Source organism: Ranitomeya imitator, chromosome 4 (genome assembly GCF_032444005.1).
Source record: "Ranitomeya imitator isolate aRanImi1 chromosome 4, aRanImi1.pri, whole genome shotgun sequence".
NCBI lineage: Eukaryota > Metazoa > Chordata > Amphibia > Anura > Dendrobatidae > Ranitomeya > Ranitomeya imitator.
Window position 1 is genome coordinate 221,707,805 of NC_091285.1, and position 17,895 is coordinate 221,725,699.

Here is a 17,895-nt window from a genome sequence, read left to right on the forward strand (position 1 = left end):
TGGCATTGACCTGGTCTCTAATTTGAGCTGCTGTTAACCTGCGATTTCTGAGGCTGGTGTCTCGGATAAACTTATCCTCAGAAACATAGGTGACTCTTGGTCTTCTTTCCTGGGGCGGTCCTCATATGAGCCAAGTTCTTTGTAGCGCTTGATGGTTTTTGCAACTGCACTTGGGGACACTTTCAAAGTTTTCCCAATATTTCGGACTGACCTTCATTTCTTAAAGTAATGATGGCCACTCGTTGTTAGGACTGGCGGAACGCACCAAGAAGGATGATATAGATGCGTTCGCAGTCCGGGGTCCACCGTGCAGGCGTAACCCGCTGCTAGTAAATGACAGACTATATGGCGGTACTTAAAGGTATACACAAGTGGGTTAAACCTCACTCAACGTGAAGAAAGCGATCCTGTTAAATCACAGGACCCCGGTACCGCACATAGAGCGCGAGCAAGCAGTCAGCGAACTTAACCCCGAAAGGGATTGAAGTCCGATTAGACCCTTGCTGGCACAACACCGAAACTGGGTGTGTAGAGAACCTTGAACAGAAATATATAAGCACAAGAGTGCGTGCGATGCCGCACTGACGGACGCCACTACCACCCAGGCTTGGGTATGGAAAGCGCTAGGCAAGCGCACGGCGCCGTACTGGCAGGCACAGCTACAGGACGCTGTGATGTGTGTAATATACAGATGGGTAGTCGGGCGCTAGAGAGCTACCGTCATCCGCGAGCAGTCAACAACTCTAGGGAGGGATATTTAGGAGCTTTCATCCATCGACATACATCCATCTACACACACACAAAATAATTGTACACTAGCGCATGGCCGTGCGGTCATGCGCAGGTTAAATAGTTGCAGGACAGGAAGTGGCCACAGAAACTTTGCCCTTCCAAGACCTGCCAAGAGGACCAATTCAATGCGCTGCAGAGCCTGAGCACGTGACCCTCGATCTCCAACGGGAGATCTTGCCCTGGGCATGCTCAGTGTGCGCAAACAAGGACTTAGTCCCAGAGAAGTCCGCTCGCTGCTGACCAGCACTGACTTTAACGGCAGGAGCTGAAGAAGCAGCAGTAACTCTCTGTACATAGTGAGACCGAGCAAGACGCTGGGACCGACGTCCCTGCTGAGCAGACTCCACTGCGGCTGGATAGGAATGGGAGACCGCAGTGGAGATGGCTCAAGATTCCCCCTGTGCAGAAGTGGGAACTCGAGACCTAACATTACCCCCCCTCCTAGGGCCCCCCCCTCCTTGGGCCTCGCTACGCTCGAAGGCAGCAATGAGCTGTGGGGCCCGAATGTTTTCAGCAGGCTCCCATGACCTGTCCTCTGGGCCATAACCCTTCCAATCCACCAGATAGAACTTTTTGCCGCGTACCACCTTGCACCCCAAAATAGCGTTCACCTCGTAATCGTCCGTATGCGAACCCGATGTCCCGGCAGATGACTCGGAAAACCGGGACATGTATACGGGTTTCAAGAGGGACACATGAAAGGTGTCGGTGATACCCAAGCGTGGAGGAAGAGCCAGACGGTAGACCACGGGATTAACCTGTTAGAGAACCTTGAAGGGACCCAAGTAGCGAGGAGCAAACTTAGTGGACTCAACTCGCAGCCTGATGTTACGGGCGGAGAGCCACACCAAGTCGCCAGGGGCAAAGGTCGGAGCGGGGCGCCGATGAATATCTGCGGAGGACCTCATTCTCTCCTTGGAGGCCCGAATGGCATCCTGCGTGCGATCCCAAATGTCCCGTGCCTCCACAGCCCAGTCTGCCACCCTGGAATCAGCGGAAGACACAGGCATGGGCACAGGAACACGCGGATGCTGGCCGTAATTTAAGAGGAATGGAGTCTGACCTGTGGAGTCGGCTACGGCATTGTTAAGTGCAAACTCTGCCCACGGTAGCAAGGATGCCCAATCATCCTGCCTGGCAGAAACAAAATGTTGCAGATATGTGACCAAGGTCTGGTTGGCCCTTTCTACCAACCCATTCGTCTCGGGATGATATGCCGAAGAGAGATTTAACTCAATACTGAGTAGACAACAAAGCTCCCTCCAGAATCGAGACGCAAACTGGGGACCCCGGTCACTAACAATTTTGTCTCGCATACCGTGTAGGCGAAAGATATGCTTAATAAACAAGACAGCCAACGCCCGTGCAGATGGTAGCCGTGGAAGAGGCACCAAATGCACCATTTTGGAAAAATGGTCGGTGATCACCCAGATAATGGTGCAGTTACGAGACTTGGGTAAGCCCACCACAAAGTCCATTCCAACCATCTCCCAGGGCCTGTCCGCCACGGGCAGAGGATAAAGCAAACCAGCTGGCCTGTTATGTTTGCTAATGACAGGTGTTATGAAGGCAATCCAGAAACACAGTGTGCATAGCGATCAGAGCGCACACAGTGATCTGACAAATACCCAAAAATACAAGAACGAGCTCTGAGACGTGGAAACTCTGTAGACTGCACACCTGATCCTATCCTAAACACAACTAAAAGCGGCTGTGGATTGCGCCTAACAACTACCTAGGCAACTCGGCACAGCCTAAGAAACTAGCTAGCCTGAAGATAGAAAAATAGGCCTGACTTGCCCCAGAGAAATTCCCCAAAGGAAAAGGCAGCCCCCCACATATAATGACTGTGAGTAAGATGAAAAGACAAAACGTAGGGATGAAATAGATTCAGCAAAGTGGGGCCCGATATTCTAGGACAGAGCGAGGACAGTAAAGCGAACTTTGCAGTCTACAAAAAACCCTAAAGCAAAACCACGCAAAGGGGGCAAAAAAAACCCACCGTGCCGAACTAACGGCACGGCGGTACACCCTTTGCGTCTCAGAGCTTCCAGCAAAACAAAAGACAAGCTGGACAGAAAAAAAGCAACAAAAAAGCAAAAAGCACTTAGCTATACAGAGCAGCAGGTCACAGGAACAATCAGGAGAAGCTCAGATCCAACACTGAAACATAGACAAGGAGCAAGGATAGCAGCATCAGGCGGAGTTAAGTAATGAAGCAGTTAACGAGCTCACCAGAACACCTGAGGGAGGAAGCTCAGAAGCTGCAGTACCACTTGTGACCACAGGAGTGAATTCAGCCACAGAATTCACAACACTGGCCGTTGCCGAGGAGTCTTGTTCCTGGCGCAAGAGACACACGCCCGAACATACTCCGCGACATCACGAGCCGTATGCGGCCACCAGTATGTCCTCGCCAGTAACTCAGATGTCCTTTTAGTACCAAAATGTCCACCCACCCTGGACGAGTGCGCCCAAGAGAGAACCTCCGGACGCAAACTGGATGGAACAAAAGTCTTGCCCGGAGGCACAGACTCCAGCGAAACCGGAGCCACAGTTCTCAAGCTCTCGGTGGGTACAATAAGCCGAAGCTCCTCCTCCTCCTCCGCAGATGACACAACGGAGCGAGAGAGAGCGTCGGCCCGAATGTTCTTCTCCCCAGAAAGGAAATGGAGGGTGAAATGAAACCGGGAGAAGAACAAGGACCATCTGGCCTGGCGAGAATTCAACCGCTGAGCTGTCTGCAGGTACACCAAATTTTTATGGTCTGTGAAGACTTGGAAGGGAAAACGTGCTCCCTCCAAGAGAGGTCTCCACTCCGAGAAAGCCAACTTCATGGCTAGCAACTCCCTGTCCCCGATGGAATAATTCCTCTCTGCTGGTGCGAAGGTCTTGGAGAAAAAGAAGCAAGGATGCTTCCGACCTTGAGCATCCTTTTGGAAGAGGACTGCTCCAGCACCAACGGAAGAGGCATCCACCTCCATGATAAATGGCTTATCAACATCGGGGCGATGTAGAATGGGAGCGCTAGCGAAGTGTGACTTTATAGAGATAAAGGCCTTGGAGACCTCCTCAGACCACAATTTGGGATTCGCCCCCTTCTTGGTGAGGGCAACCAAGGGAGCTACCAAAGTTGAGAAGTGCGGGATGAACTGGCGATAATAATTGATGAACCCCATAAAGCGCTGCACTGCTTTAAGAGAATGGGGTTCCTGCCAGTCCATCACAGCATGTAGTTTGGCAGGATCCATAGCCAATCCCTGGGTTGAGATGATGTAGCCTAGGAAAGGTAAGGACTCCTGCTCAAACATACACTTCTCCAACTTGGCATAGAGGGAGTTTGCCCGTAGGAGGTCGAAGACTTTGCAAACATCTCTCCGGTGGGAGTCAATATCTGGAGAGTAGATGAGAATATCATCCAGATAGACTATGTGACGCCCAGGAGACCGGGATACCCAGCACCGGACCAATGGAGTCTGTCTCTTGAGGGGGATGTCACGGGTGGCTTGACCCGGTGCTGTGGCCTCAGGCAATGCACAGTGTAAGGGGTATCGTGAGGGGACAGGCACTTACTTGATCAGCAGCAGGTTCTCCCAGCGGTGACGATCTTGATCCTGGATAGATGGCTATTGTCCAAATGAAAGACTGAGGCACTGAAACGTTTAACCAGTTTACTTTAACATAAAAGGATTTACAACCAGTCCTGTCACCGGAGTTTGTATGGGAACTCTGAGTTACTTTGACCCTGCCGGGGTCTTCGCCTCTTATTGTGCGCAATTTCTGTGTGGCCCTGCTGCTGTATGTGAACTGGCTGCCGGCCCAATCTGTCCCCTCCGGGTCCTGGTTCGACGGGCAACCCGAGTCCTTTTATCGGTTTACCCCCTCTGGGAGTACCGCTGAACTCTGTGTCTGTTGCTGCATCCGACCCTAGTGAAGCTGATATCACCTCACGTTTTTCCGGTTGCTGTATTATATATAATGAATACAGCCACGGATCCGGTATCCGTCTTTGCGCCTGTTCTGGGTAGTGATTAATGCTACCCGGTTCTCACAATGTCCTTTTTCTCTATCCCTCTTCTCCTCAGGCCGGTGATTTAGGCCTGGTAACAGTCACAGGGCTGTTAGAGATTCAACTGTATGACCTCTCACTATCAGCTCCTTGGCCCAACTGCCATTTCTTCTCTCAGACCAGAATGGATCAAGGGGAGTCTCTGGAGCTCCCCCTTCTGGCCGGAGGTGGTAGTGCAGTCTTGCTATTTTAGTATTTGTACTTACTGTCAGTAACTATTTTTGTGGCAAATACCCCTAGGGGTGCCACAACTACGACCGAGGTGGAAAGCATATCCCGGAAGATATCGTTCACAAAGTCTTGGAAAACGGCTGGGGCATTACAGAGCCCGAAGGGAATCACCAGATATTCATAGTGCCCATCCCTGGTGTTAAAAGCCGTCTTCCATTCGTCCCCCTCACGGATGCGAATCAGGTTGTAAGCACCCCGCAGATCTAATTTAGTAAATACCCTTGCTCCCCGAAGTCAATCGAATAGCTCAGATATCAAAGGCAAAGGGTACTTATTCTTAACGGTGATGGCGTTAAGACCCCTGTAGTCTATGCATGGACGCAATTCCCCATTCTTCTTCTGCACGAAGAAGAACCCTGCCCCAGCAGGTGACACTGACTTCCTGATGAACCCTCTTGCCAGATTTTCCTGGATGTACTGTGACATTGCCTCTGTCTCCGGGAGAGATAGCGGATAGACTCGACCCCGGGGAGGCTCAGCACCAGGCAAGAGGTCAATAGGACAGTCATAGGGGCGATGGGGCGGAAGGGTCTCCGCCGCCTTTTTGGAGAACACGTCTGCATAAGACCAATACTGCTTGGGGAGAGAGGATAGATCTGTGGGTACCTCTGTTGTAGCAACCTGAACGCACTCCCTCTGACACCTACCCCCACAAGATTCACCCCATCCCAGAATTCTGCCTGAGGGCCACTCAATATGAGGAGAGTGGTACCGTAGCCAAGGTATTCCCAACAGGACCTCATCAATTCCTTCAGGAATGACGAGCAGAGAAATAATCTCCTGATGAGATGGTGACATGGACAGAGTAAAAGGGATGGTCTGGTGTGTTATCTGTGAGGGCAGTGTCGACCCATTCACCACTCGTACCGTTACAGGTTGAGCTAGCATAACCAGGGGTATTGCGTGACGTTGGGCGAAGGCAGAAGACATGAAATTGCCCTCCGTCCCAGAATCCACGCAGAGCTCTACCGAGTGGGAGAATGAGCCTATAGTAATTGTCCCCTTAAAGGACAATTTAGAGGCAAACGTCGCCGTGTCTAGTGTACCTCCACCTACGACCACTAGACGCTGACGTTTCCTCGACCGCTGAGGACATCTGGTGGCTAGATGTCCTGACTGCTGGCAAACATGACAGACCCTGAGTGCACAAGCGGTCCGGGACTTAGATCCCGCTTGTGACACTTCCCTGGCCTCATGTGACTCAGGAACCAGGACCGGGGATTCCAGAGGTTTGGCGAAAGTAGGAGCCAGCCGAAACCTCTGCCTACACTGGGCTCGCTCTAACCTCCGCTCGTTAAAACGGAGGTCAATACGAGTGGAGACTGTAATTAACTCCTCCAGTGTGGCAGGAATCTCCCTAGTGGCCAGAGCGTCCTTTACGTGGTCAGCCAAGCCCCTCCAAAATATGGGGATAAGAGCTTTATCCGACCATTCCAGCTCAGATGCTAAAGTGCGGAATTGGACGGCAAAATGACTGACCAAGGACTCACCCTGAGTTAATGCCAGCAGTTGGAGTGCAGTATCATGGGTGACTTGAGGTCCTAATAAGACCTGTTTCAGAGTGCTCAAAAACAGCGGAGCACCACATGATCGCCACGCTCCCACAGCGGCGTAGCCCATTCCAACGCCCTGTCCGACAATAGAGACACAATAAATCCCACCTTAGCCCGCTCTGTGGGGAAACGTGCAGCCAGGAGATCGAGATGAATAGAGCACTGACTCACGAATCCCCTACAAAATTTGCTATCACCAGAAAATTTTTCTGGCAGCGGGAGGCGAGATAATGTCGGAATAGGGGTGACAATGGACAAAGTTGCTGCAGCTACGCTGGCAGCCTGTACAGCAACTGCGGTAACATCCACAGCTGAGGTTGCGCTCTCGAGAGCCGCCAACCTACCCTCCAGCTGCTGGATATACCGCAAGGATTGCTGTTTGTCCGTCATCACTAGCCAGACCCTGGCGCTATTGTAATGTTAGGACTGGTGGAACGCACCAAGAAGGATGATATAGATGCGTTCGCAGTCCGGGGTCCACCGTGCAGGCGTAACCCGCTGCTAGTAAATGACAGACTATATGGCGGTACTTAAAGGTATACACAAGTGGGTTAAACCTCACCCAACGTGAAGAAAGCGATCCTGTTAAATCACAGGACCGCGGTACCGCACATAGAGCGCGAGCAAGCAGTCAGCGAACTTAACCCCGAAAGGGATTGAAGTCCGATTAGACCCTTGCTGGCACAACACCGAAACTGGGTGTGTAGAGAACCTTGAACAGAAATATATAAGCACAAGAGTGCGTGCGATGGCGCACTGACGGACGCCACTACCACCCAGGCTTGGGTATGGAAAGCGCTATGCAAGCGCACGGCGCCGTACTGGCAGCCACAGCTACAGGACGCTGTGATGTGTGTAATATACAGATGGGTAGTTGGGCGCTAGAGAGCTACCATCATCCGCGAGCAGTCAACAACTCTAGGGAGGGATATTTAGGAGCTTTCATCCATTGACATACATCCATCTACACACACACAAAATAATTGTACACTACCGCATGGCCGTGCGGTCATGCGCAGTTTAAATAGTTGCAGGACAGGAAGTAGCCACAGAAACTTTGCCCTTCCAAGACCTGCCAAGAGGACCAATGGAATGCGCTGCAGAGCCTGAGCACGTGACCCTCGATCTCCAACGGGAGATCTTGCCCTGGGCATGCTCAGTGTGCGCAAACAAGGACTTAGTCCCAGAGAAGTCCGCTCGCTGCTGACCAGCACTGACTTTAACGGCAGGAGCTGAAGAAGCAGCAGTAACTCTCTGTACATAGTGAGACCGAGCAAGACGCTGGGACCGACGTCCCTGCTGAGCAGACTCCACTGCGGCTGGATAGGAATGGGAGACCGCAGTGGAGACGGCTCGAGATTCCCCCTGTGCAGAAGTGGGAACTCGAGACCTAACACTCGTTTTTCTTTACTTAGCTGCTTTTTTCTTGCCATTATACAAATTCTAACAGTCTATTCAGAAGGACTATCAGCTGTGTATCCACCAGACTCCTGCACAACACAACTGATGGTCCCAACACCATTTGTAAGGCAAGAAATCCCACATATTAAATCTGACAGGTCACACCTGTGAAGTGAAAACCATTCCCGGTGACTACCTCTTGAAGCTCATCAAGAGAATGCCAAGAGTGTGCAAAGCAGTCATCAAAGCAAAAGGTGGCTACTTTGAAAAACCTAAAATATAAGAAATAATTTCAGTTGTTTCACACTTTATTGTATATAATTCCACATGTATTAATTCATAGTTTTGATGCGTTCAGTGTGAATTTTAAATTTTCATAGTCATGAAAATACGGAAAAATCTTTAAATGAGGTGTGTCCAAACTTTTGGTCTGAGTGTGTGTATATGTATATGTATATGTATATATATATATATATATATATATATATATATATATATATATATATATATATATATATATATATATATATATATATATAAAATTAATGTTTCCAAAGTCTACTGCTTCATTTTTTCTAATGGCAATTTGCATATACTCCTGAATTTCAGAGTGATCAGCTTAACAGCAATTACTGTACTTGCAAAGTCAATATTTGTCCAGAAAATGAACTTTAACCCCCAAAACACATTTCAACATCATTGCAGTCCTGCCTTAAAAGGAGCAGCTAACATCGTTTTAGTGATTGATCCATTAACACAGGTGTGGGTGTTGATGAGGACAGGGCTGGCGATCAATCAGTCATGATTAAGTAAGAATGACATCACTGGACACTTTAAAAGGAGGCTGGTGCTTGGTATCATTGTTTCTCTTCAGTTAACCATGGTTATCTCTAAATAAACACGTGCAGCCAACATTGCACTGCACAAAAATGGCCTAACAGGGAAGAGTATCGCAGCTAGAAAGATTGCACCTCAGTCAACAATCTATCGCATCATCAAGAACTTCAAGGAGAGAGCTTCCATTGTTGTCAAAAAGGCTCCAGGGACCATATCTTAAAACTGTTTTAGCTGCGGGATCGGACTACCAGCAGTGCCGAGCTTGCTCAGGAATGGCAGCAGGCTGGTGTGAGTGCTTCTGCACGCACTGTGAGGCGGAGACTCTTTGAGCAAGGCCTGGTTTCAAGGAGGGCAGCAAAGAAGCCACTTCTCTCCAGAAAAAACATCAGGGACCGACTGATATTCTGCAAAAGGTACAGGGAGTGGACTGCTGAGGACTGGGGCAAAGTCATTTTCTCTGATGAAACCCCTTTTCGATTGTTTGGGACATCTGGAAAACAGCTTATTCGGAGAAGAAGAGGTGAGCGCTACCACCAGTCTTGTCTCGTGCCAACTGTAAAGCATCCTGAAACCATTCATGTGTGGGGTTGCTTCTCAGCCAAGGGAATCGGCTCACTCACAGTCTTGCCTAAAAACATTACCATGAATAAAGAATGGTACCAGAATGTCCTCCAAGAGCAACTTCTCCCAACCGTCCAAGAGCAGTTTGGCGCCCAACAATGCCTTTTCCAGCATGATGGAGCACCTTGCCATAAAGCAAAGGTGATAACTAAATGGCTCATGGAACAAAACATAGAGATTTTGGGTCCATGGCCTGGAAACTCCCCGGATCTTAATCCCATTGAGAACTTGTGGTCAATCATCAAGAGACGGGTGGACAAACAAAAACCAACAAATTCTGGCAAAATGCAAGCATTGATTATGCAAGAATGGACTGCTATCAGTCAGGATTTGGTCCAGAAGTTGATTGAGAGCATGCCAGGGAGAATTGCAGAGGTCTTGAAGAAGAAGGGTCAACACTGCAAATATTGACTTGCTGCATTAACTCATTCTAACTGTCAATATAACCTATTGGTACTGATAATATGATGGCAATTATATTTCTGTATGTGATATAAACATCAGACAAACACTAATAAAAACCAGAGGGCAGCAGATCATGTGAAAATATAATTTTGGTGTCATTCTCAAAAATTTTGGCCATGACTGTACATACATATATATGTGTGTATATGCATGCATGCATGCATACATACGTGTGTATGTATATGTATGTATATAATATATATTATGAACCCCATCTAATAGGGTTTTATGCTTTTAAAGTAGTAAATTTCCTCATTCCATATTCCCTTTTAAAAAGCCTTCCGGTTAGCCGATCACTCAAATTATGTATGCTCTCTTAATGTGTGAAAGCAAAGGTTGACATTTTTTCTTTTTCTTTTTATAGGAGTTTGCAGAGTATTATTTAGAAAATGTTTCAGAAGGGGAATTTGAACCCAGAGATTTTTTTTCCTCTGTGACCAGGACGTTTGATGTTTTCAAAGACATAAACAATACAAATTATAATACTACATGTGAGACCCCGACAACAGATCCCGAGATTGGTGAGTATTTCTCCTATAAGGCTCTGGTTTCCCTACAACTTGCAGTTAGGCAAAGGCTGATACATGCTGTTTTCTGTTATAAAGGGCCTTTTGTTACGAATGGAAACACACAATATGCATCAAGCCATTTACGAAATAACAGTAGAATTGGTGAGTACTTTAAGTATCTCATGTCTAAGAAACTAGAGGTTTTTTTTACTGTCTGATCTGCATTTCTCATACTTAATTCTGCTTATCACTATATAAAAAATGATTACTGAACTATTGCTGCTGGGCTGATACTCCCTATTAGAACTTTTTAATCAATAATTATTATGACAAACTTGATACACCTTTTATTATAAAGCTGGTGGTAGTAGATAACACAGTGGTGGACATAGCTTACCAGACCAAGCCATAGCTCTCCCCCATAGAGGTCAGTCAGTCATTTTTTAATAAGTTATCTATGTCCATTTGGCTCCTGTAAATCTAATCTGAGCTGTTACTGAACTCTGCAGGTCAGGGAAAACATGTTCCCCAAAATTATGTATCAAAAAAAAAATTTTTTGATTCATAATGTCTTTAAAGCGCTGTAGAATTAATGGCGCTATATCAGTGAGTAAAATAAATTTTAAAAAAAATTATAAGATTTTTTCATTTTTTTTTTACCAGAAATACATTTGGTCAAACCATAGTGACCTATTGGTGCATAGCCCCTTATTAATCATGTATCTATCCTGTGTTGGTGTGTTAGGTTCCGGTTTGTTTTATTTTACCAGGAACATTGAATTGATTAGTGGTTGATAACATTGTTAGCAATGGTTGCCAGCCACAGTAACTTCGGCAAACCTATATTAAGCAAATCTTAACTGTTTACTTACTTTACTAAGATCAAAATCTTAAGAAATTCTGGAAATCTTTATTGGCTATTTTATAACTGTTAGCATTGTATTATTTTAAAAGGTAAATTCCACGATGCAATATAACCAGGAGGGATATTGTAGACGTTACACTGTATTGTCTGTTCTACAACATCTATGAAGCTATTCATTCCTGAGGCATGCAATGCAAAAAAAAATGACCGCTTCTTACAGGTCCTTTGCCAAACTAAACCTCTAGCACAGCTGTGACAATTGTTGTTGTTTCCTTTAAAGGGAATATCTCCTAAGACATCGTGAAATCGAGCTATTATGTTTTATGTATTTTTTGTGTTTTTATTTTTATAATTGTGTTATTATCTATATTAAACAAAATAATTGAGAAAATTTTAGAGTTTTCCCTCTGCACACATACAACACTGTAAGTCTACTTTCACACATCAGGTTTTTGCCATCAGGCACAATCTAGCGAATTTTTAAAAAAAACGGATCTGTTTTTTTTTCAACGGATTTGTTTTTTCTCATAGAGTTGTATTAGCGCCGGATGGCCTAATGTTTCATCCGTTTTTTGCCGGATCCATCGAAAATTAGTTTCTCTCTCTCTCTCTCTCTTCCCCCCCCCCCCTTTTTTTTTTTTTTTTCTTTTCAAAAGTCAACAGATTCAGCCTGACGGCGAAAACCTGATGTGTGAAAGTAGCCTTAAAGGGAGTCTGTCTGTCACCCTCAAAATCGAGGATGAGCTAAGCCCACCGGCATCAGGGGCTTATCTACAGCATTCTGTAATGCTGTAGATAAGCCACCGATGTATCCTGAAAGATGAGAAAGAGGTTAGATTATACTCACCCAGGGGTGGTTCGGTCCGATGGGCGTAGTGGTCCAGTCTGGGGTCTCCCATCTTTTTACAATTACGTCCTCTTCTTGTCTTCACGCTGCGGCTCCGGTGCAGGCGTACTTTGTCTACCCTGTTGAGGGCAGAGCAAAGTACTGCAGTGCGCAGGCACCAGGAAAGGTCCGAGAGGCCCGGCTTGTGTATTTTTAGTCTTGAGTGCAATCCAAAACATGATCGGATTACACTCGGGCCAATGTTAGTCTATAGGGCCATGTACATGTCCGATTTTTTATTTTTTTTTTCCCTCAGACTGAGTCTGTCCGAGTGAAAAAATTGCAAAACGCATGAATTGCATCTGATATTCAGACTGCATTTGGCCATGGAAGTCTATTAAAAAAATGAGACCGCGCTTGGAAGATATCTGAAGGCAGTCTGATTTTCATGGACTGACAAAATGGAGAAGATGGAGAATTAATTTTTTTTCCATCTCCCCATCTGAGAAAATCAAACTGATCAGAGTGTGATTATCATAATCAGACTGATTTTCTTGGACTAGAGAAAATATGGGTGACCCTAGTCTTAGTGAGGGCAATCTTCTGAAAATATTCTACTATTGTCCACACAAAAGAACATGTATGCTACTAAAGGTGAATGAATTTGGCCTTTTAGACACATTTATATTCTTGTCTGATAAATTCACTTTGAAGCAATAAACATCAAAGAAAAATGTGAGAAATATTTTAAGTACAGTTAAGGTGTGACATCGCCTTGAGCTTTAGTAGATATAATATTTGTATGTCTGTTTTAATGTACAGTCCTAATTTCTGATATATTATTAGCATAATCAGGGGAGATATAGCACTATGCATCTGACCTTGTTCCGAACCTCCAGGCATCAAACACCAAACAAGGACTGCAGAATCAGCTGCAAAGTGATAACTCCCTCATAACTTTGATATTCTTTACTTCATAAATGAGGCTAAACTAATAGAGCACTTAACTTTCTTAATAAGCACTTAAAGGACACCTGTCACGTCCCAAAACACTGCTAACCTGTAGATATAGAGTTAATAGTGTTTCAAAGCTGCTCGGCCGCTGCACTAAAAGCATGGCTACCGGGAGAAAATGAACTTTATTCCCTCTAGCTTCCAGTCATAGAGGCGCGGACACTGAAAGCTGATTATTCCGGGAGGAATAAAGTTCATTGCCTCCCAGTAGCCAGGTTTTCAGTGCAGCTGCTGGGTAGATTTGGAGCACTATAAACGTACAGATTAACCCAATATCTGCAGGTTATTAGCATTTTGGGACATGACAGATTCCTTGTATTATTCTGTGTTTTAGGCAACGTGCACACGTTCTTTATTTTGTAAGTATTTTACCTCAGTATTTGGTCAGTATTTTACCTCAGTATATGTAAGCCAAAACCAGGAGTGAAACAGTCAGAGGACACTTATAACAGGGGTCCCCAACTCCAGTCCTCAAGGCCCACCAACAGGTCATGTTTTCAGGATTTCCTTTGCATTGCACAGGTGATGCAATTATTACCTGGGCAAGACTAAGGAAATCCTGAAAACATGACATGTTGGTAGGCCTTGAGGACTGGAGTTGGGGACCCCTGACTTATAAAGGTACTGTCACACTAAGCGACGCTGCAGCGATACCGACAACGATCCGGATCGCTGCAGCGTCGCTGGAGAGCTGTCACACAGACAGCTCTCCAGCGACCAACGATGCCGGTAACCAGGGTAAACATCGGGTAACTAAGCGCAGGGCCGCGCTTAGTAACCCGATGTTTACCCTGGTTACCATCGTTAAAGTAAAAAAAAAACCACTACATACTTACCTACCGCTGTCTGTCCTCCGGCGCTGTGCTTCTCTGCCCTGTGTGAGCACAGCGGCCGGAAAGCAGAGCGGTGACGTCACCACTTTGCTTTCCGGCTGCCCGGCGCTCACAGCCAGAGCAGAGAAGCACAGCGCCGGGTACAGACACGGAAGGTAAGTATGTAGTGGTTGTTTTTTTTACTTTAACGATGGTAACCAGAGTAAACATCGGGTTACTAAGCGCGGCCCTGCGCTTAGTAACCCGATGTTTACCCTGGTTACCAGCGAAGACATCGCTGAATCGGCATCACACACGCCGATTCAGCGATGTCAGCGGGACGTCCAGCACCGAAATAAAGTCCTGGCCTTTCTGCCCCGACCAGCGATATCACAGCAGGGGCCTGATCGCTGCTGCCTGTCACACTGGACGATATCGCTAGCCAGGACGCTGCAACGTCACGGATCGCTAGCGATATCGTCTAGTGTGATGGTACCTTAAGACACACATCACCCCTTCTGTATTTATCTTCCACTCCTGGTTTTGGCTTACAAATACTGAGGTAAAATACTGACCAAATACTGAATGTGTGCACGTGGCCTAAGGCTACATGCCCACAATCAGGAATAGCAGCATTTTGGATGTAGCGCACCTGCGCTACATCCAGTACGCGTTCTACATTGCAAGCACAGTGGATGGGATTTATAGAAATCCCATGCCCACTGTGCTTCTATTTACCGCTGCGTATACCAACCCATAGTGCCTGATTACAAGCCACAACCTTTTAATTTTGGCAGCGGAGATGCTAGTCTCCGCTGCGTAGCTCCCCTCATAGCCTTTAATTAGATGCATTAAATCCGCATAGGTCACTAAGGCCATGCAGATTTAACTGCGACATTAGAACGCAGTGATTTGCAGGCAGCGAAAATACGCTGCGTCCAAAATGCTGCTATTCCTGATCGTGGGCACATAGCCTTATAGTAACTCCCCAAATATGGACCTTAGCCATTGCATGGAGGGAAATGCGTATTTACCTGTGCATAAATATTTAGATTGAAACTATTCTTAGAGGTTTCAAAGCACTTTATCTATTAATTCAAGGTATAATGCAAATGGTTTGTGCTATGCTGAAATACTACACAGCTCATGGACAATGGTGGCTGTTTCTAAAAAAAAAAAAAAAAACCTTACTTTTTTATAGCAGACGGCTCATTATTTTATTGAGTGGGATAGCTTCGTCTGGTATGGTTATTGTCCAATTATCAGCATATTGTGGACTACGGCTTTAACAACCTGCTGTCTAGACTGTATAAATCAGATCAGTGGAGTTTTCCATGGCAAACAATCTAATATATAAAGCTGAATGTGTATGTGTGTATGTCCGTCTGCACCGTCGCAGCTACAGCCACAAAATTTTGCACAGTCACACGTCTGGACCCTGAGAGCGTCATAGGCTATGTTGTGAGGTGAAATTTTAACCCCACGCTTTCCAATTCACCAAACTATTTTGCCTCTATCTACATAATGGGGTAAAAGGAAAGGAAAAGTGTTGGAGGCAAATTGACAGCTGCCAGATGTGAACAAGGGGGACTTAAAGAGTGAGAGCGATGGCGCCAAAGAGTATATACCGTACAGTTGCTAAGGTGGGGCCCCGACATGGGATACTCACCACACATGGGGATATGAACACACATACAAAATGCTCCACACACTACCACGTGCTTGAACACATATACCACCCTCACCACACATTTCACCACACATACACCAACCTCGCCACATAAAAGTCGAAACACAAAAGTCACTGCTCAAAACTCACCACGCGCAAAATTCGCCACATGCAAAACTCGCCACATGCAAAACTAGGCTCACGCAAAACTAGCAGTAGCCACACGTGCAAAACGTGAAGTACTCTGGAGCTTAGACAGAAAATAGCCACAAATTTCCATCATGTCGACACAATTTTCACAAAGTACCTGCACAACAAAACAAGTGTGAATGTGTCTGTTATCCCTTGAATTTATTGATATTTATATTACATGTACTAATGTTATACAGTTCAATAGGCAGTGTTCTGTATCAGATTAACCTTCTCCAAATATTTACATTGTGGCATATTCCTGTGCTATACACTTGGCCTTCCACATTCTAAATACAGAGGCATTTGCAGTACTTCAAATACTTTCAAGTTTGTATTTTTTTCCTTGGTTCCTTTGTTACTTTACATCATACTTCTGGCAATCTTTTATATCTATTAATCTTATTTATAAAATATTTACACTGAATTCTGCTTGGCAAGGATGGAATGTAATGTCATGGTGCAGCTACCACTTTACTGCTATGTTTGGTATTTCATTTGAACCTGGTGCTCCTGCTCTTACATAGTGGAATGCCTACTCTATAAATACATTTATTTCTTTGTCACAGTTTATTTCTGATCTTCAGCTCAGGAAGGAGACTATTTTACAAAGGGCCGACCTGTGCGTTGGGGGCAAAGCTGCTTGTGGTCCTGGTTTTCATAATTCCCTATGGCACAATCTATGCTATTGCCATGCTACGTGATACAATGGTCAGGGCCGCAACTTGTATATATTTAAAAACCACATAATGCAACCAGTTATGTCACAGTTTACATTTTATTAGTCAAAGACGCTCTCCCACCAATTTTTTTTCCCCTACTATTAAGGTACCTTCACACATAACGATTTCGTTAACGATATCGTTGCAACATCACGCTTTTTTGTGATGTAGCAACGATCCCGCTAACGATATCTTTATGTGTGACAGCGACCAACGATCAGGCACCTGCTGGGAGATCGTTGGTCGTGAGGAATGATCAGGACCTTTTTTTGGTCACTGATCACCCCGCTGTCATCGCTGGATTGGTGTGTGTTTCGCCAATCTAGCGATGTGTTCACTTGTAACCAGGGTAAATATCGGGTTACTAAGTGCAGGGCCGCGCTTAGTAACCCGATATTTACCCTGGTTACCATTGTAAAAGTAAAAAAAAAAAAAAACTACATACTTACATTCTGATGTCTGTCACGTCCCCCGGCATCAGCTTCCCAGCACTGTGTCAGCGCCGGCCGGACGTAAAGCAGAGCACAGCGGTGACATCACCACTCTGCTTTACGACCGGTCGGCACTTACACAGTGCAGGGAAGCTGACGTCGGGGGACGTGACAGACATCAGAATGTAAGTGTGTAGTGTTTTTTTTTTTTTTTTACTTTTACAATGGTAACCAGGGTAAATATCGGGTTACTAAGCGCGGCCCTGCGCTTAGTAACCCAATGTTTACCCTGGTTACACGGGGACTTCGGCATCGTTGAAGACAGTTTCAACGATGCCGAAGTCTTTCCCCGGATCGTTGGTCGCTGGAGAGAGCTGTCTGTGTGACAGCTCCCCAGCGACCATACAACGACTTACCAATGATCACAGCCAGGTCGTATCGCTGGTCGTAATCATTGGTAAATCATTTAGTGTAACGGTACCTTTACTGTCTAACTTCCTATTCAATGCTGTGTAAGTGCATTAATGTACTATTGATCGTCATCTTACCTGGTTTACAGTGCTGCTATCCTCCTGTTCCAGATCACGTGACTTATATTCTGACTCACTGGATGTCACAGGCAATTGTGTGGACCCAAAAATCGATTTTTCAATGTAAATTTATTTAACCTCGTTCTTATATTGAGAGCGTAGCACTACTTCACACAAGGGTCTTTGTGTGAACTAGCAAAGATGGTGACCTAGAAGAGGCCCAGAGCAGCATTGGAAACTTGGGAAAATGATGTTCGGTAATTATATTAAAGGAGTTGTCCAGCATTAGGGTACAAGTCTACAGTCATTGTGCGCATTGCCTGCTGTGATAATTTGCCGGAGGACGCAAGTTTGTGATT

At 45.9% G+C, this 17,895-nt stretch overlaps 1 protein-coding gene across 1 annotated transcript in view; it reads left to right on the top strand.

The window, feature by feature from the left end:
• KITLG (KIT ligand) overlaps positions 1-17,895 on the top strand; it is a 133,765-nt gene that overhangs the window by 95,802 nt on the left and 20,068 nt on the right. Inside the window, exons 5-6 of the mRNA XM_069764383.1 lie at positions 10,334-10,490; positions 10,575-10,640. Coding sequence (XP_069620484.1) covers positions 10,334-10,490; positions 10,575-10,640 — 223 coding nt within the window. The remainder of the gene's footprint in view (positions 1-10,333; positions 10,491-10,574; positions 10,641-17,895) is intronic.